At 39.5% G+C, this 19,150-nt stretch overlaps 1 protein-coding gene across 1 annotated transcript in view; it reads right to left on the minus strand.

Annotated features, from left to right (window-relative positions):
• Window positions 1–19,150, minus strand: part of LOC120720911 (neural-cadherin-like) — a 233,486-nt gene that overhangs the window by 161,804 nt on the left and 52,532 nt on the right. Inside the window, exons 7-12 of the mRNA XM_040010769.1 lie at window positions 16,989–17,161; window positions 11,063–11,231; window positions 10,269–10,439; window positions 9,576–9,748; window positions 8,308–8,475; window positions 5,064–5,313 (exon numbers count right to left, since the gene is read on the minus strand). Of these exons, the coding sequence (XP_039866703.1) occupies window positions 5,064–5,313; window positions 8,308–8,475; window positions 9,576–9,748; window positions 10,269–10,439; window positions 11,063–11,231; window positions 16,989–17,161 (1,104 nt within the window). The remainder of the gene's footprint in view (window positions 1–5,063; window positions 5,314–8,307; window positions 8,476–9,575; window positions 9,749–10,268; window positions 10,440–11,062; window positions 11,232–16,988; window positions 17,162–19,150) is intronic.

The raw sequence follows: 19,150 nt of genomic DNA on the forward strand, positions 1-19,150 counted from the left end.
GGGAAGAAATACAGATAGTGCTCAGAGTTAAATAAAAATGCTTCTCCATTTGAGATCTACTGGATTTAACAGAAATGTCACAGATAAGCGATGGGCTTTCTGAAGGGGACAAGCTAGTCTTACTTTTCACACTGATTATCACTGCTGCTTCAGAGGAAGAAAGAAGGTATAACCAGGGCTGCACATAAGTGTTTCCACAGGTGCGCGTTCGCTGTCAAAATAAAAGACGCGCACCAGATAAGAAGTTGCAACAACCGCCAAAGAAACGTCAGAAGGAGTTCAAACCGCAAAAGAAGCGCATATTCTCTGAATTTCCGGGAATACGCTCTTCTTTTGCGGTGGAGGAACACCAAAGTAATTGCTTACAGAGCTTTAAGAGTTCTGAGCAAATGTCCGTCCTCCTCCAGAAAATCTTATGTACGCAAATGCGCGTTGCAACTTCTTATCTGGTGCTCGTCTTTTATTTTGACAGCGAACGCGCACTTGCGGACCACTTATGTGCAGCCCTGGGTATAACAATATCTATGTATAGCATAAAAGTCACAGAAGTTTAAAACAAAACAAAACAAAAAAATCTTGGTTCAAACAAGATGAACTGCTACAGCAGCGCTCAGTGTAAGATAAACTATGTTTATTATGTACAGCAAGTCATGCAAAGCTACTTGAGTCTAAAAAAAGGAAATGTAGAGCTGGAAATGAGCACAACAGACCTCTGACATCCTCACCTGCTTACAATAACTTAAGCTCCCTTTTCTCCTTCAAAAACAACTAAAGAAACAACAGTAATTTTATTCTAATTATGTTTATTCAACTGGTGATTCACTGGCAAAAATACTTTTCGTTTCATGTCTGTGAAGGTTCTCAGTCATCCAGGTCATCGTAGTCAAAGGAGCTTGCAAAGAAAAGCGTCTGGACTTCTTTAAGTTGCTTGAAGACGTTTCACTTCTCATCCGAGAAGCTTCTTCAGTTCTAAGGTCAAATGGTGGGGAGTCCCAGATTTAAACCTAGTGGGAGTTTCCCCCCCACAGAGGGACAAAAGGACCCCCTCATGATCCTCCTGATCCCGCCTGAGCCAAGGTGTGAAACTGGGTGTGGGTCCCAATCAGCCAGGGTTTCGGGTGAGTTCATTGTGAAACCTGGCCCCACCTTATCATGCGAATTCCTGAGGTCAGATGGCCCAGGATGTGAGTGGGCGTTAAGGCGTCTGGGGAGGGAACTCAAAACTGGATTATAGATGGCAGAGAGTTGGTGTCGTAAACCACCGCCTCTGTTCAAAGATGGTCGCTCACAGTGGACATAGATGGCTTCTTTCACTACTTTTCGTTACCTACTTTCCACATGTTAGCGTTTGACTGCAGTTTGGCAGCAGTGTTTCTGGGCAGCACCAAATGCACAGAGCATATTCTTCCTCTCCTGGTTGCTTTACATTTATTTGCACAATTAAGATCTTTTAAACCTACACTTATATACTTCTTTTTTTAATAAAACAAAAAAAACCCCCAGATGTTCAGAAATACTCTATAAATTTTGATCATTTGTAAATGGAATTTGTGTTAGAACCACTTTAGCTCCAGCACAATAAAGCAGCCTTCGTGTCAGTGTCAGGTCACATGGAGCCACATGCAACAAACTTTCAAACAATCTGTTTGTAATTAGAACTTCATTTTATTTTGCTCTGTAATTAGCTTGATTTTTTTCCACAATTCGCATTGCTATTAACAGGCTGCTGCAAAGCACTGCTGCTGTAGACAAAAGTGAAGAGAAAAAGGTCACTTTGTTTTTAAACATCTGTAAAAAGAAATAAATTAAATAAAACACATTTTAATCATTGTGACAAATCTAAAATAAGTGCATCTGTGATAACTTCTATCAGAGTATTAGAAACCTCTGTGCAGTGCTGTTTGGTTTGTTACCTGAAGCATCTCACCAAAGTGGCTCTTTTCCACTTTATAATGCAAACATAATATAAAGTCATGAAAACTGAAAAAACCCAAAAACCAGTCAGATGAGGATTTGGTTTGACTGCCCTTTGGTGCCAAGTGTTTTCTTACAAAAGACCATCTGGAAAATGGAAAAGGGCAAGCAATATCTGACAGGTGACTAGATGAACCAGCTGTCTGTTACTGTCCACCACAGACTAACTTCAACCTACTGGATCAATGAAACACAAAACACAGAAAGCACTGAAAAGGAAAAACAAGCTGCAGTCTGAGGGGCTTTGAAAGTAAGCAAATTACGAGTCAAGTATGCCAATTTACCCAAACCATCTGTGGTTTCTCTGTAAGCTCACTGTAAGCTCACAGCTTAAAGACGGGCAAATCTCGCATGATTATGATGCCATAAAATCTTCTAAAAAACAAAAATGAAACAACTGGTTTGCAAAGTAACTGCTTTCAACCAATTCTCATCATCATAAGGGATGAGTATCAGCACAGTGGGACATAAAGTGGCGTAATCATGCTAGTCTTTATATTTACTGTAACAGCAACCAATTATGTCTTTGCACAGTTTTCGATATCGCAACAATTTTTCCCCAGTTTGGGACAAAATGAGGATCAAAGCGTGCATTAGAGCGTTCAATACTGGACAAAAAAACTGGGCTTTTTTTTCGCATCACTTACCTTGAACCATAACAAAAAGAAAGACAGAAAGTTATAAGCCAAAAGTTGAAACGCAGGCAGTACCAAGAACCAGTGAGGAGGACGAGAGCTTACGTTTTCCTCAACAGCGGAAGCCAGATTTTAACACAGCTGATTTAAGACCAAAAGCATTACAGAAATGACTTGAACAGAGCCACACATTAAATCTAATGCTGCTTCATATACCTTTTTTCTTTCTCCTTTCTTCTCAGCAAATGTCTTAATCTATGAATTAAAAATGGGGCCTTAAATCCATTAGACCTCCCTCACTTCCTCAGACTGACTGCCTCTGGAGAAGTCAAAGAGCTTTCTTATTAAGACAGATAAGGGGAAGGAGGGGTGAGCGAAAACAGAAGAGGAAAGTCGGGAAAAAGAAAGAGAGGGTCTGTGAGAATTAATTATTTCTTACTGGATTAAGACCAGTTCGAAATGGAGAATGTGTATGTGTGTATATGTGTGTGTGTGTTCATGCATGCATGTTACAAGGGAATTCATAGCTCGTGTCTGGTCAGCAGGGCATTACTATTAACTGCAACAGACCAAACTAATAATGGTAGAATAAAAATGATAGAGAAGAGTGACCTTTCATTGGAAAATGTGAGCTTTGAGTGACAGGGTGAGATCTGCAGTGGCAGCGAGGCACTGGGGTTAAGCATATATATGTATATATCTATGCTCACTCCCAAAAGCTGTCGAATTCTTCAAAATAATTTGGATTTGTGTAGTTTTAAACAACTCTACTGGAAAATTGGAGCTTAATTGGCAGACTTCGGCTGCCCTGCCATCTCTATTCAGTCTTTATTTTCTTCTGTGGCCTCAATTTAGAAAGGACCAATACAACAACAGATCAATGCTGAATAACAAGACAACAATAATAATCTGAACTGAACTTTTCTACTGTACCGAGTCAAAGCATACCACAGAAGATGAGAATGCTCAAAAGAAACAATGTTTTTATCAGCAACATGCATGTAGAGCTGCAAATAACTGTTTTCACTATCAAATACACAACCTGTTTCCGCCTAAGTTTAGTTTGTGCGACTGGTATTGTAACACATTAACTAAACATCAGAGTCATGCAGCGACACTGCATTCTTCACGTTTTTAGTGTTAAAAGAGCCTGCTGGGTTTAACAGAAACATTATGGCTCTGGTAAATTATAAAAAAGGTCACTGTGACAGCAAGTAAAACAATAAAAACTCTTATTTAACCAACAAATGACCAAACCATCACCTTCATGTTGTTCTGTGCTGACTCTATAGCCACAGAGTGTGGGCAAAGTAGTCATGAACTCATTTTTAAGTGCAGTACTAGGTGTGTGCTGCTCATATTTCTTTATGTGCCACCGCTGGCTTTGTGCAAGCTGTTTATGTGTGTTTGCTACTCTCTCCCTTCCCTCTGCTGCATTTTTTCATAACACATTTGTTCCTATGGACATATTTATTATTTATACATATTATTTCTGGCTGCTGTTACAACCAAATCTCCCCTTGTGGGACAATTAAAGTATTATTCTATTCTATTCTATTTTTCTTTTTTTTTTACTGTCAGATAACAATTGACAATGAAATGTTGACGTTAACGAGGTCGCTGCCCTGCACCGCTCAAATTGGGATTTTTGGAAGTGCAATGCTGACTGACAAAATCTACATTGACATGATTTTAAAAACAAAGACTGTGCTGAGGATCTATCTGTATTTACAAGTTATCAAGTTGTCTCATTGCACACTGTACTGTGAGGAGTATAGTATACATTACCTAACTGTGTGATATTTAAATGGCATCATGCGCGATCTTAAATTCAACTTAAGTTATTTTATTGCAAACAAATGACTGTGTAACTAATAACTGATGAAATTACTAGTAATGTTACCAATTGTGTTGATGGTAAGTTAGAAAATATGATACTTTTGGAGTTATTTGGACTTATTTCCCAAAGATGCATAATGACGCTTATTATCAAGTATTTTCTTGATTTTATTTTTCTATATCTCGAAAACTCGAAAACTCGAGAAATTAATTCTGTTTGGAGCTTATTTTACGCAGCCCGACCAAAAAAACGACTCGACTGACATTTTTTTGTTTTGTCACAGAACAGAAATTCATTCCTTTGCTGAACTTCCTCTCGCTAAATTCTTACCTGCTTCTGATTTAATGCATCTGTGTGACATTGTCCTTGTACCTTTAATCATACCATGTTTTAACAACATTGTTTTGCTTATGTTTACTGTTCACTTAACGGGCATTTATTAAAGGCATCTATTGATAAAACAGTAAGTTTTAATAAATAAAATGTGACACATGGAAGGCTAAATTATTCCACAGGGCGACTGTTGTGACAATTTCCATGAGATATCAAATGAAACATGTTACATTTGGAGATTCTAAATTAAAAAAAGAAAGCGTGAATAAAAGAGGGCTTACCAGTGACATTGACATAGACTGTCGTGAAGGCAGCCAGTGGTACAGCAGCAACATTCTGAGCTCGAACCCTCAGCATGAAGTTCTTGGTGGTCTCAAAGTCCAGGGGCTCTGCCACCAGGATAGATGCCGAACCATCCTCTCGGTTGGGGGTCAAGTAAAAGCGAACTGGCATGTTGGTCTCTGGGACCATGCCATCCTCCAAATTATACGTTACTCTGGGATCTCCAAGAGGTGAAGTGGCTTTGATGGTCTTTTTGGAACAAAGATAAGAAAAGAGGGAAACAATAAAGGCAAAAATATCAAAACAATGGGATACCTCACTTTTTTGTCTGCGTGACACCACCACAGAGGGGCTGTCACATAAATATTAAAATCTCCACAGAAGGAAGTTTAGTGTAGCCTTTGAAATGGTCAAAGTCCACTAGTGGTTCCTCAGAAAACTCAATAAACTGCACAATAAATGATTTAATGAACTTCTTTTTTTCCTCCTTGTTCCCATTAGATAAAGTGTCACTATAAATGAGTTACTCTGACTCCCTGGAAGTTGTCTTACCAAATAAACGACTGAATTCACATTTAATACCCACAACAAGGTTTGGGTTTATTTGCCTCCACGTGTCGTTCTCATTTTCTCATATTTGGAAATCACCCATAACGATTCTACCTGAGAGATGACCAACAGCACAGAAATCCAGAAAACCAACAGCAATTTGCATTTGGCAAATTTTTTACATGTTTCCAATTATGAACTCTGAGAGCTGGAAAAATGCTAAATTCCAGCAGTGACCCTCAGGACAGGAAGGGAAGTGTAAAGAGCTACTGCTGAGCTCCAATTGAAGGGTGCATTACAAATAGGGGGAAAACGATCTGCCCAAATGGGAAAAAAGCCTTTTACGGCCCATAATAATGAACACTAAAATAATAGAAAGTCTCAAACTGTTACACTAGACAACAACCCGCTGAAATGTTGTGGGATGAAAGGGAAACACTCTGCTCTTCATTCTGCTTTCTCCATAAACTAATTAAGGAGAAACTATTCAAAGCTGATGCCACATACACCCCAATTAAAATCAAAAATGCCATTTCGGGCACGATGCGGCTTGCCTATGGGTGACCTAGCTGTATCCATTCAACCTGCAGAGCATGGCAGCTACAATAATGAGACACCCTGCGAGGCATGCGGAACTAGCAAACATGTCTGACTACTATATGCCCCGATTTAGGACATAAAAACTCAAAATGTCCATGGCAGAGATTTAACAACCCACCGAGAGTCATTTTATCTTTGCTCAACGGTCAAATCAACACTGATCTGCCATCTCAATTTATACTCCATACCGCAGGGACCGCGCTCTGTGTGCTTCCCTTTATCAGCATCTCGAACAAACACAATTAAACACACACAGTGCCGTATAAAGTATTCTCCCATGTCTTTTTATTTCAACCCTTTGAGTTTGAATATTCATCATAAACTTTAATGGATTAAACTGCTTCCAAGAGACTCTTAGAAAATACTGTTAATGGCATGAAAAGCCATGTCCATAAATAACAAAGTGCCGTTGACAGGATACATCTGAACCACACAAGCAATGAATCAACAGATTTAAGGGTCTTTTGAATGTCTGCATTTTTCTGTAGCTGCGGTTCCTAAACCTGTAGCTGCACTGGCATCCCACACACTTCCTACACAGTTACACTCTTTTGTTGTTGCTCGCCATTAAGACCGACTGAATGCCTTAAAAACACATCAAAGCTGTAAAAAGATTGTGAGGGAAGACCGACACAAAACGGGCCTCTGCTCTTCTCTTCAGACACGTTTAGGAAGGGATAACATCAGGATTAACATGCAACAAACATCTTTGGTCAGCAATAATCCACAAACTTTGCATAATATGTTTTTAAGCTCGATGCCACGATGCCAAACAATGATTTTTTTTTAATGTTGTTTCATAGTCTGTACAATCTTTTATCTTTATTTTTACTAAAACTGGGCCTTTTTTTCTCCAGTTTCTCCAGTTTATACTTGTGCATAAAAGCAGTATTTCCACATAACTCCTTTATTATTGAAGACCAAAGTAAAAAGCCCGCTGAGAAAATCCCCACTAAAACTTTTTGAAAAAAAAAAAAATTGTTACCATGAAAAATGGATTACAGTGTAGCAGGGCTTTGTGTACAGAAAGAATCTGAAAACACAAGCATTATACATGTGATAATTGCCCCCGAAAAACGAGCAGGAAAAGCCCGACTGCCAATTAGACACTAGATGAGTTTAAAACAAAAAAAGACAAAAAACAAAACGTTGAATTTTAAAATCAAAGTAAGTACTCCTTCAAACAAAGAAAAATAAAATGATTAACGTATAAATATGGATTCATGGCATGTCAAGCGCATCTTTTACATACATGTACATATCCCACTTCACATGTACTTGACATAAACACAACACAATTCATATATATAAAAACATACTGTGTAAGTACTGATATCTAATCTATTTGTGTGCTCTGGAGGAAGCCTGACTCCTCCGTTCTGCATGTGCAAGTCTCCTTGGGCATCCATCAGAATGAGTGTGTGTGTGTCTGTGTGTGTTTAGAGGAACAGAATAAAGCTCAGTATGAATACATGTGTGATAAAGCGAGTAGTAGAAAGTGCTTTTATTATTCAGTAAGAGTAGAAAACTATAAAACTATATAAAAGCCAGTCCATTACTTTTTAGTGATTAGATTACACAGTATCAACTAATTTATTTTGCATATTGTATGTCTGGTTATAGCTTCATTCATTAAATCTCTCTCAAGCTTAATGCTGCAACTGTTTATTCTGGTGCATTCTTTCACCACAAATAAAGACAACCATCTCTTTAACGTTCATTTTTTCATTTAAGTTGTCTTTTGTAGGAAGTGCATGACACAGCTACACACATTCATATCTCAAGAAATCAAGGGCATTTTATAGTGGTAATGAGGGAGGGGCAAAGACTGCATTCCCTCATTCAGCTTTATCCACACTGGTTGAAGAGCAGAGCACACTTCTCCAAGCTTAAGGCCGATTTATCTGTTGTGCTGTACCAGAGACTAGAAAGAGAGATCATGTTTCTCCGATATTAGCTCGTCTTCACCTCTTCATCTTTACCTTACATATAGAGAGCCCCAAAGCAACTGGTGAGAATTGCTAATGTATAAATAAATTTGCACTGAACTGAATTCAAACCCACATGTTTCTGTGCAACCCCGGAGCAACATACCACGATGGGTGTGTCCCGGACGGTGTTTTCTGGTATGACTACGTTGTAGTTGTCTTTTTCCCACTGTGGAGGCTGGTTCTTCACATTGGTGATGGTGACAGCCAGCTCCACTGAACTGCTCCTGTTTCCTCCATCTGTAGCCACAATGTCTCTGGTAATGTAGGTCCTCTGCGGAAAGAAGTCCACACAGGCAAAAAGACGAGAAGGGGGAGAGAAAGTCACAAGATGTTGTATTCAGTGTGACCGAGGGGTGCGTAATCGTGGCTTCCTTACAGACGGAAGAACAATGTGAAACTAGATCAAACTGATTTCAGCAACCAATCCATTTTCCACACTTCAGTGCAGGATGAAATCGACGGTAAGCTGCATTCGGGTAAACATACTTAAAGATAAGTGTATTGATTGAAGGGCATGGCTCATTGTCGAGCAACGGAGGGGAATGGAGTTTTGCAACCCTTACAAGAGCAATTAGCTTTATCCACTGCAATCAGAGGAAATGATCTGTTCATTTGTACTCATTAGTAGGAAAAGAAGTTTATATTTTCAAACAGAGCCATGTTCTGGCGAACAATCCAGTGAAACCAAAAATACTGGCTTGGCTCCAGAGGTCAGTATAAGATGCAAGGTGCAGAGGTTACAAACATTCATTCGTCTTGGCACTGGAAGATGGTGCGCCGCTGATTTTGGGGCTTTTATCACTACAGCACTCATCTGAGGTGCAGACTTGTTTTGCACAGGCTACGTGGCAATTTCCTCTATTGCTTGTTCATGTTCCCACCAAGATTGTTTTTCTTGTTGGCAGTGAAGCAGGCAGAAGCAGTGAAGTGAGAGAAATAACAGAAATTCTCCTGCAGGCAAAGAAAAAGGCCTTAGTGAAGACATTATCACATTCGCGGGCTGCGGTCTGCTGCTGGCCACAGGACTTCTGCCCCCTCACGGTCAACAAATAAAGGGCTGGAATGCAAATGTACTTGGATACTGGGAGAAGTAGCTTAGTTTAGTTAAAATCTGAAGTTCCCTGCTGCCTTTTTTATAGTTCTCCAGTAGAATTATTAAAGGAAGTCTCACAATTTCAGAGTTTTTCTATCATTTAGAATAGCTTGAGCTTGAAGCTCGAAGGAATCCTGCAAGATAAGTAGCTGCATAGGTTATTCATGTGTTTGCTATGCATCTGGAATCTCATTATGGACTTCCATAGGAACGGAAAACTGTACGAGTTAAGCCTTTTAAAAAGAGCAAATGGTATCCAGAACATAGCTAAAGTGTACCTGCGAGATGGGTTGGTTAACGTACACCCAGCCTGTCAGTGGGTTGACCCTTAGGTACTCTGGCTGCTCATTAGACATGGAGTATGTGATGGCTGCATTGGTCCCAAAGTCATCGTCATGAGCCGCCACCCGTAAGAAACTAGTTCCAATCATAGTATCCTCACGGAGGAAGTCTGTAGGAGAAGAAGAAGAAGAAGAAGAGTGCTTTGCAATTCAGTGGCTCAAGAGACCTTAATTTGTAGTCTTTGATATTGCATCCATCAGCACAGAGGCAAGAGAGAAGCTCGAACTTGAAACAATAAAAAAACAAAAAAACAATAAAAACTGTAGACAAACTTTAGTAAACAAAACTAATTAAGAAAGGGATTCAGCAATTTGACAACAAATATGAAGCTTAAACAACCAACAACAGAAAGCAGAAAACAAAGACAAAAGAAATTCCCCAGTGACATGAAAAACTGAATACATGAGCAATTAGTAAAGAGCTCCAATTCTGAGTAGCAGTATCTCTGTAATACTAAAAATTCTGCCATCATAGGAATACTAACACCAACACTGTTAGCTCATTAGCGTCAGTTTTTCTTGTCAAAATAGGGAGAATGTTTTTTTTAAAAAAAAAAAAAATCTTGTTTTTAATCTATATGCATGTGCTTTCATTCTGCGATGCAGCAGGTCGAGCTAATATCTACTGACACTCGTATCTGAGGTTCTCAAACTTGGGACTGTTGTCATTCTGGTCCAGAATGAGAATGTTCAGCTGACAAATGCCAATCAGCGGGTCAGCCGCCTGGTCAGTGGCAGTCACTGTCACCGCGTACTCCCTTTGCCGTTCGCGGTCAAATTTCCTGGCCGTCACAATTACTCCTAGAAAGACAGAGATAACAAGGTCGATCAGATAGCTGAATCATAGCAAACACTGCTTGGTCTCGTGTCCCCCAGAGTACTTGTAATTTAACGCTAAAATGATTGCCTCTGCCTGCCTCGAAGCTAAACTTTAAACACAGTAGGGAAGATGAGAGGCACATTATGAAAGAAAATGAGACTTTTTCAAGAGTAGTTATCGTCAAGTCCAAAGAGAATTGTCTTTATTATTTATTTTAGAAATAATTTTTAGCAATGTAATTTACAATATCTCATGCTCTACTGTTGCTACTGAATAAAAAGCTCCATAATATATAAACATATTAATGCACGATAACTTTTACTCAACAACAGGTAAAGCTGCATAACAATTCAGTCCAATCTGCAGATACTATTTTTATATATATAATGAATCAAGCTGAAACATGCCTGAAATAAGCTTAATAATCAAAAACCCAAAGTGGCTCGTGTCCAGCACTTTTCCCATTTATTCCCTGCACAATATCGACCACAGACTGACAGACTGAAAGGAACATGTTGTAAAATATTATCCACGTGGGATAAAAGCATATGTGTTGTCCTGCATGTGTATGTGTGTGCACACGAGTGCTTGTGTGTTTCCGTACCGGTTTCTGGGTGTATACTAAATGCAGGCACAGTAGAGTCTTTGTGCATGAAGCCATATGTGACCCTGCCATTGGAGCCTTCGTCAGCATCCACAGCATGAACCTGCAGAACAAACGTCCCCGCTGGCTGGTTCTCCAGGACGGATGTGCTCTCACGGTACTGCTGACACTGAGAATGAGTGAGGCAGGGAGGACAGGTGGGAGGAAGAGAAGACCACAGGAGTGAAAGTGTGAAGAAACTTAGATCAATACGCCATTCCATCCAAACAGTCAGCAAAAGTGTGTGGGAAGTTAAATGTTGAAAGGACAGATTTAAAATTACTACAGTGGTCTTTTACTGGGGGACAAAAAGTGTAATGTTGAAAATAACCACAGGAAAGAAAGTGGGAAGCCTGTGCCCAGCAAGTTTTCTTTTTCTTTAAAAAATATCAGCTTTTGCTTAACCTGTTTAAAGCGGAAGTGGTTGATACCGGGGTGGTGGAACAAATCTCAGATGCCATTAGGCAAACGCTCTCAAAAGCAGTTTAGCAATGTGTTGGTTGTTGCTTTTGTGTTTTGAAAAAATGTGATTTTTTTTGGTGTACAGTGTGCATGTTTACTGCTAAGAGCCTTCAGCAGCGTTCAAGGAAACAGAAAACACAAAAAACGTCCATATACGGAGAACCCAGCACTCCCAACATGTGTGGATCACGCCCTGGAAGCCTCGTAGTGACCAACGCCAGGAGTGCCCTAGATATCCTACGGTCTATCAAAACACTGACCCTACAATGTGAATTAAAAAACAACAACAACAAATGTGTTTTAAATGCTCTGTAGGCCTGACAGTCTGACCCTTGACGACACATTCATGGTGGGGTGAAAAAACAAAAAAACAAAACAAAAAAACACCCAGTGGGTTCTGGGGAAGATGTGCCATCATGCTGCTAATCTGAAAGGGAATTCTTTGGGCTTGGACATGGGACTCATGCACTAAAGACTTTCAGGGAACAAGAAATCATAAGATGTCTGTGTAGGTTCTCAGTTATCCATCATGGCAGTCTAAGTCGCTTTCTTTCTAAGCTCTTTAGACTAAGTTGCAATAAAGGTTTACATACACTGGGGGGGAACGTCACGGCTATTTGGGACTTATGGTGATTTCTTTGAACTTTTCTTTTTCCGGGGTGAAATAATTGTTCAGCATGCATCTTAAATTACTTTAAGACAACAAAAATTGGATGTACTTACGTATAAAATGGGACAAAAGTATACATAAAGGCTCAAATATGTACATACACCAACACTAATCTTTGGTTAAATGGCCTTTAGGAAGACAGGCCTCAACCACACACTTTTTGTAGCTACAAGCAAGCTATTGAGATAATTCTGCCTGGATATTTGACCCCTCTTCTTGGTAGAATATGTACAGGCATTTGGTTGTCCATGTGGGTCGCTGAAAACTTGGTGAAACCTTCCAGCAGTTTTCAGACCATGGCAGGCTTGAGCCTTAGTGGCTTCTGGGTTGTTCCTGAACATCCTAACCATTTTCCTTTCATCTGAGGCTGGCAGTTATGGTTTTCGTCCATATATTGGCAAAGTAGTGACACATCCCAAAAATTTGTACTGTTGAACAGTTGTTTGAGATTATGATCTTGGAATCCGCAGTTGTTTAGAAATGACTCAAAGAAACCTTCCCGACTTGTATAAATCTACAGTTCCTAATCTTCACTGAGTTCCATGGACTTTCCCATTGTTGAAAATCCCCAAAACTTGTGCAACTCGTTAAAGATGTATGCTATAAAATCATTCCACCTTGGAAAAAGAAGAGTTCAAAGAGATTAAAATTAGCCACACATTACCATGACATTGATGCCCACGATGAATGGATGTAAACTTCTGACAACAAATGTATGAGTCATAATATGAAAGACAGGTCGGTTTGATACCAAAGTTAATGTTTCCGTGCAAGCTTGAGATCAATGAAAAGAAACTGAAAAGACACATGTGTAAGTCCAAATAGGACTTCAGGATCGATGCAAACGTAGCAGAAATTCCGAGGGTGGTGTATGGTTTCAAAAGACTTTAGACCTTTAAGAACAAAGAGGGAATTTTAATAAGGCTTTCTTTTGTTACAGTAACAGAACTTTTTGATTGCACATCATCTGTGTGCCTGTGTGTTTGGAGTATCTTTTGAAAGAGAGATGAACTGAACTGGATCAAAGATGGACATAAAAATATTCCGAACATTTGCTTTCAATGTAGACAAGCTCCAACATTATATTTCTAAAGATTCTATTATAATTGCTGTTGGATTCTCTGCACAGCACACTTCTCTTTTCCCAAGGTACAACTTATAGATTCCCTGTCACCTTGATGTTTTGCACTGAGATCAAGGTAATGTGATTAGGAAAAAGAGGTAGGAGGTAATTTTTTGGACTATTCAACCATATGTCGTGACAAACAGAGATCTGAAAATAAAATAGCAGGCAACTAAACAGAAACAGTTATGACACCCATGTCGAAGCTATTACAGCAATAATTCCCTGCAGATAAAACTGCCAAGAGGAACAGCAGAAGAGTTTGTGCATAACATTTATGGCACTGTGTTCTTTTTTCCTCTCAAAATGCTTTTAGAGACATGTCTTTTTGCTATAAAATGTGCAGGATCTGCTAAATATGAAAGAAAAACAGAGAATACACTTAAATTATGAATCATTTGCTGTCCTAGGTTTTAAGTGTTGGAGGATCTGGAGTTTCCCGAGGGAAGGGTGATATACTGTATATACCCAGGAAGTGAATACTTTAAAATTCAACTCTAAAACATTAACACTACTCCCTGTTTAACACCGCATGCATTCTTGGAGTCATCATAGAGATTTATTCAGTGCTGTCAGTTCTTTGCGTGTTGTAAGGTAGCTGCTCCCTGTTGGCTAGCTCAAAGATTTTGTTAATCACAGAACTTGTCAGACACATAAGGAGCTTTAGTATCTCAATTTAAGCACCATTTCTGCTTTGCTCAATTTATCTTTATTGTATCTTTTTCTGTGGTCTTTTAACTTTCTCGCTTATTCTTTATCCATCAAAAATTCTTTTTTTTTTTTTTTACCTGTTTCACTGGAGCATTGATGTTGATGTACTACAGAGACAGAGGAAAGAGAGAAATACCTCAGTGCTGCTGGCTGATGTGTTCCTTTGACACCTAATTAATTACAGGAGGGCTTTGTTAAAGTTGTCTCCTGTTACCTTTACTCCATGCCTACTCTCATTCTTTCTAGCTCATCTCCACTGCCACCCATTTTTCCATCATCCAGCTTTTTTTCATTGTTCTTCCAAATTTGTTTGCTTACATAGGTTGTTTTGGGACTTTGAGGAAGATAAGAAGGTCTGGCTACAAGCATCTAATTTATCACAAGGGTCAAAGTGTCATTAGTTAAAAAGTTGTTAGCCGACAAGAAACGAATCCTCAGGAGGTCAGATGAGAGACTTCGTATGGAAAAACACAAAAATAAGCCTAAACACAAAAAAGAGATGTCAAAAAATGCACTGAAATGTGCAACTTTTTTTCTTTAGCTTTTTCAAACTACCACAATTTATTGTGAGTGACAAGCAGGCTTTGTTTGCTTAAGAGGAAATGAGATACAAATAGTTAAAAAAAAAATCACTGAAAAGGAAGATTTGGCTACAAAAACAAACCCAACAGCCTGTAGAGGTGAGTCAGTTTATTCATCAAACGCAAGCAGCAGCGAAGCCTTCCGCTATGCCCGACCGGCTGTCGGGCCACCCTACATTTTTAGCTAAGATTTGTATTTGAGAAATCAGAATTAGGTTAGTCGTGAGCCAGTACTTGTGAATGACCATCATTTAAGACCATACTGTGAGACCTTCGTAACAGGACTTAGTTTCTGTTGCATTTACGTGAGGTTTCAGCTCTGTAAATACATGTAACATGTATACTTCAGAATATCACAAATAAAAAAGTCACTTGTTTGTTATAAGCAATTACATAAGTAACTGTAATGATCATCAGAATAAAACTGTTTTAAACCTTGTGTGTCCTGAGCCCTGAAGCTAATGAACTGCTTCTCTGAACCACTCACACTTTTTGTTCTCTCTGTTTCATTATGGAGTCCATATTTAAGCTACTAAATACGTACTGACCAAGAAGGCAAGGCATTGGCCATCGAGGACTGGATGAATATAAAAGCACACACTAAATTCTGTAATGACACTGAAGGAAATAAAACTGCAGTACTGACATGAAGGCTGCTATGGATGTGGCAGACTTCTTCCTTTGAGCTTCTGCTCCCTTACAATAAAAGGAGACAGTGGAGGTGTGGGCAGTGGGAACTTGGGATATAGCAGGAAAAAGTGGAAGACTTAGTGTGCTGCTGCGTGACCCAGCAGAAGCGTAGAACGGGTGGGCGGGTGAATAGATGACAGTGGGATGGGATTTGGTATGTGCTTACGGAGGAAAAAGTTGCTTAATCAGCACTTTCAAAGTTGGCTTGTTGGCTGGTTGTTTTTGACCACGCTGCTCCAGAGTTCCTTTTTTTATTGTTGTTTTTAAAACCGTGCCCTTTGAGACAGGCACTGTCCTGTGTTTTATTCAGTTTTACTCAATATGTTCTGCTTCTATAAAACACTGTATATGAGTGCAGATCAGAGAAGTACTAAAGCTTTAAAAATAAATCTAATCAGCTTATGTAACTTTCTGCTCCTGGGAAATGCTGGAGCCTCCACTCTGTGAGATCTTGCTTCTCTGTTTCACTACCTCTCTGCGAGCCTCTTGCTGCCTCTGTCTTGGTCCACTGATCCAGCCCTGAGTTCCACAGAGGCTACAGCATGTCATAAGATTGGGCATCAAAACAAGATAAAAGGGCCTTTCTGCTTCAGTGTCCTGCTGCTGGCTTCTAGTGACACAGGAACCACCAGCGAACCTCGGATGTCTTCACTAACTGAAACGCTAATGTACAGCAGGGTTTTTCCCAGAATTTCCTTTTATTTTTCTCTATTTTTAGACACTAAAATGTTTTTTTTCTGTGATCATTAATTTTTATTTGCTACATTTTCTTTTCTTTTAACTCCAGGTTTGTGTGCTTTCATCATTTCAATTCTTTTTGACTTAGAAGAGTCGTTTGGGGGTGTGTCTGGGGATTGTCTGTCCATTGCTCACAGCTTTCTGCCAGCAGGGAAAAAAGAATGAATCATAGACTACGGTATGATGCCAGCAGAAGATTCCTGAGAGAGACAATTGAGCATACAGTGCACATGAAAAAAAAATGCAGACCAGGAATCCCTCTCTTCTTTTCTGTCGTCTCTCTTGGCTCTCATTTTGTTGCCTGTCCCTCTGTTTCTTCTTGAAGTGGAACGAAAAATGCCTCCACCCCCACCCATGACAGAGTGAGCCAGGTTTATTCAGCATGGCCCCACTCCTAATCTTGGCTCGCGATACCTCAAGGGCCTTGAAAAGTCATCCCATTTAAAACTGAAACATGGCTAGTGAAGTAAAAAAAAAGCAGGAGGAGATGTAGCACTTCGAGAGTGGCTCGGTCGGGATTTCTCCCACGTCCCTTGAAGCTTTAATTAAAAGACCATGATGATGTAGGAGAGAGATGAGAGAGCAGATATGAGGGTCAAGCTCACTAATCGCTCCTCCAGAGAGGAGAGATAGAGGCTAATGAATAGAGGAGATAGAAAGACAAAGACAGGGAAACAGGAGTGGAGGAGAGCTACAGGGGATAGGCAGGCGCAACAAGAAAAGAGTGAGACAGAGATATATTTAGAAGAAAGTAAAAGAAAACCTTGCATAGTGACTACTCTTTCTCCTGCCATTGTCCTAGGTTAGTGGTATGATTTGGGAGAGCCCCTCCCACTGCTGTTATCAAACCAGTAGAAAGAGAAAGACTAAACAACATTTAATGAGGCGACTGTGGGTGAGGGATCATCTTACCTTCTCAAAGACAGGCTTGTTATTATTCACGTCGTCCACTCCAACTATGACCTGAGCCGTGGATGACAAGGCCTGAGGTCCGCCTGAGGCATTGTCATCCGTGGCTGTAACATTGAGGACATATTCAACACCCTGGAGGCGAGGTGGTGGGCTGGAGCGCAGCCGGATCAAGCCTGCAACCAAACATAACGATGACAGTGGTTAACACACACACACACACACACACAGTCACACTCATTACACTCAGCTGGTTCAATTTTGAGTTTGAAAAAGTATAAAGTCATTATAGCACCCAAACTGGTAACATGTTTGTTTTTTAATTTATTTTCTCCTGGAGCTAAAATGTAATAAATTCTATTTGCATAATAGATTAATTATACAAAGAACGGCTGCCACATATCAGGGAAGGTAATTAAGTTATTACACAACATGGCATGTTTGACAGCACGACAGGATTTAATGGACAGTACTTAATGCTTTTTTACCTATCACCTTTCCTCATTTCCTTTCCTACTTTGCTTTCCTTTTCTTTCTTTGGCCTCACCATTATGCACTACAAAAACCAGGGCTTATAAAAACTGTAACAGCTTCTTCTGCTTCGTGCAATAGAAAAACACATTCTAGAGATGAGTTTCTCTCCAGTGTGGGTGAGACGTAATTGTGCTCTGTCTCCATTACTTCGCAGAACTAAACATTAAGACCACTTACAGTGCAAATAATTATATTGTAACAAAGACACACATCAAGGTCTCTGATGTGTTAGTTGTTAAGCGAGCCATTGTTTGCTGGCACGAGTGGCCAAATCACTGTGGCAACTTTTTACTGGCAGTGAGTGAGAGCTATTAAATAACAGTGATGGAATTTGTTTCAGGCTACAAATGAGCCTAAATGAGTGTAAACATATCATCTTATTAGCAACAACTATAAGTTAGCTTTCTTTTAGATTTTAATGTAAACTTAACAGAACAGATTTTACCAGGCTGACCCCAAATTTTGGGTTAACATTTCTAATGCAATATATATGTCACGCAGGCTTAAAATGATAATCAAGGCTGAACTGACGGAGAAACATTTTTGGAGACCAAACAAAGGCACAAAGTTTGTATGTTCCTTGTTTTGGGTGATACAGTGAGCCAGCTTGATTGGAGGTAAACTCAAAAACTTTCTTAGGACAGACACATTTGATTTCAGCTTTTCGTTTTTATAGCAGTACATTTGAAAGCAACATTGAGAAGCTTTAGGTGACACTTTACAGACAAATTCTCTGTCTTTGTTGCTTTCTCCCCCTACACAATCTGGAGTTGAGCAACCAAACATGGCACATAGGTAGGTCTTAGGCCCCTGAAGGTTTTTATCTGTATCAGATATTATAATGTCATCATGTTACCTAGCAACCATCTAGCAACAGGCTATAATGACGTGCTTTTAGCGTTCACAAGGCCTTATAAAAGCATCATTTTCATTCCATGACAGTAACATCTAATTTTTATCCACAAAACAATATATTATGTCGTCTTTGGGCTGCCTGGCAGCTACTTTGCAATATAAATAACTAAGCAAAATGTATTTATGTAGTGCTTTTTCATACCAATCACAAAGAGCTTTACGGAGGTGTCAATTAAAAAGCCAGTGGGCTAAAATGACTCAGTTTTCAGCCATTATGCACCTACAACACCAACAAAAGCATCATCTGTTTTACATTTCACAATAATAACATCTCATTAATATCCACAACAGTTGATTATGATTATGCCATCATATTTTCTAACCTTGCAATGGTTAGAAAATATGATGGCCTAAACATCTTAAACTAAAACATCTTACAAATGTGTTGTATAATTTTCATTTCACAGCCAACTGTGCAAAAAAAACAACAACACCGTGGCACGGACATGTGCATGACTAAGAAACGTGTTAACCTAAGTTACCACTTGGCATTAAGAGTGTAGCTTGACAATTGCATTTTTATACCCAACACAAACAGCGAATGTTAACGTAAGCTTACAACATAAATCGTTTCTAACACATGCAATGCAACCAGCTCACATCACCCAAGAAAGCTGCACATGGCAACCAGCACACACCACCACAAGTAGTCAATATCTGTTGTCCGATATAAGAAAGGTCAACTGTGGACGATGACAGAACAAAATAACTCTGTC

The sequence above is a fragment of the Simochromis diagramma genome, unplaced genomic scaffold (assembly GCF_900408965.1).
Source record: "Simochromis diagramma unplaced genomic scaffold, fSimDia1.1 OVJJ01000603.1, whole genome shotgun sequence".
NCBI lineage: Eukaryota > Metazoa > Chordata > Actinopteri > Cichliformes > Cichlidae > Simochromis > Simochromis diagramma.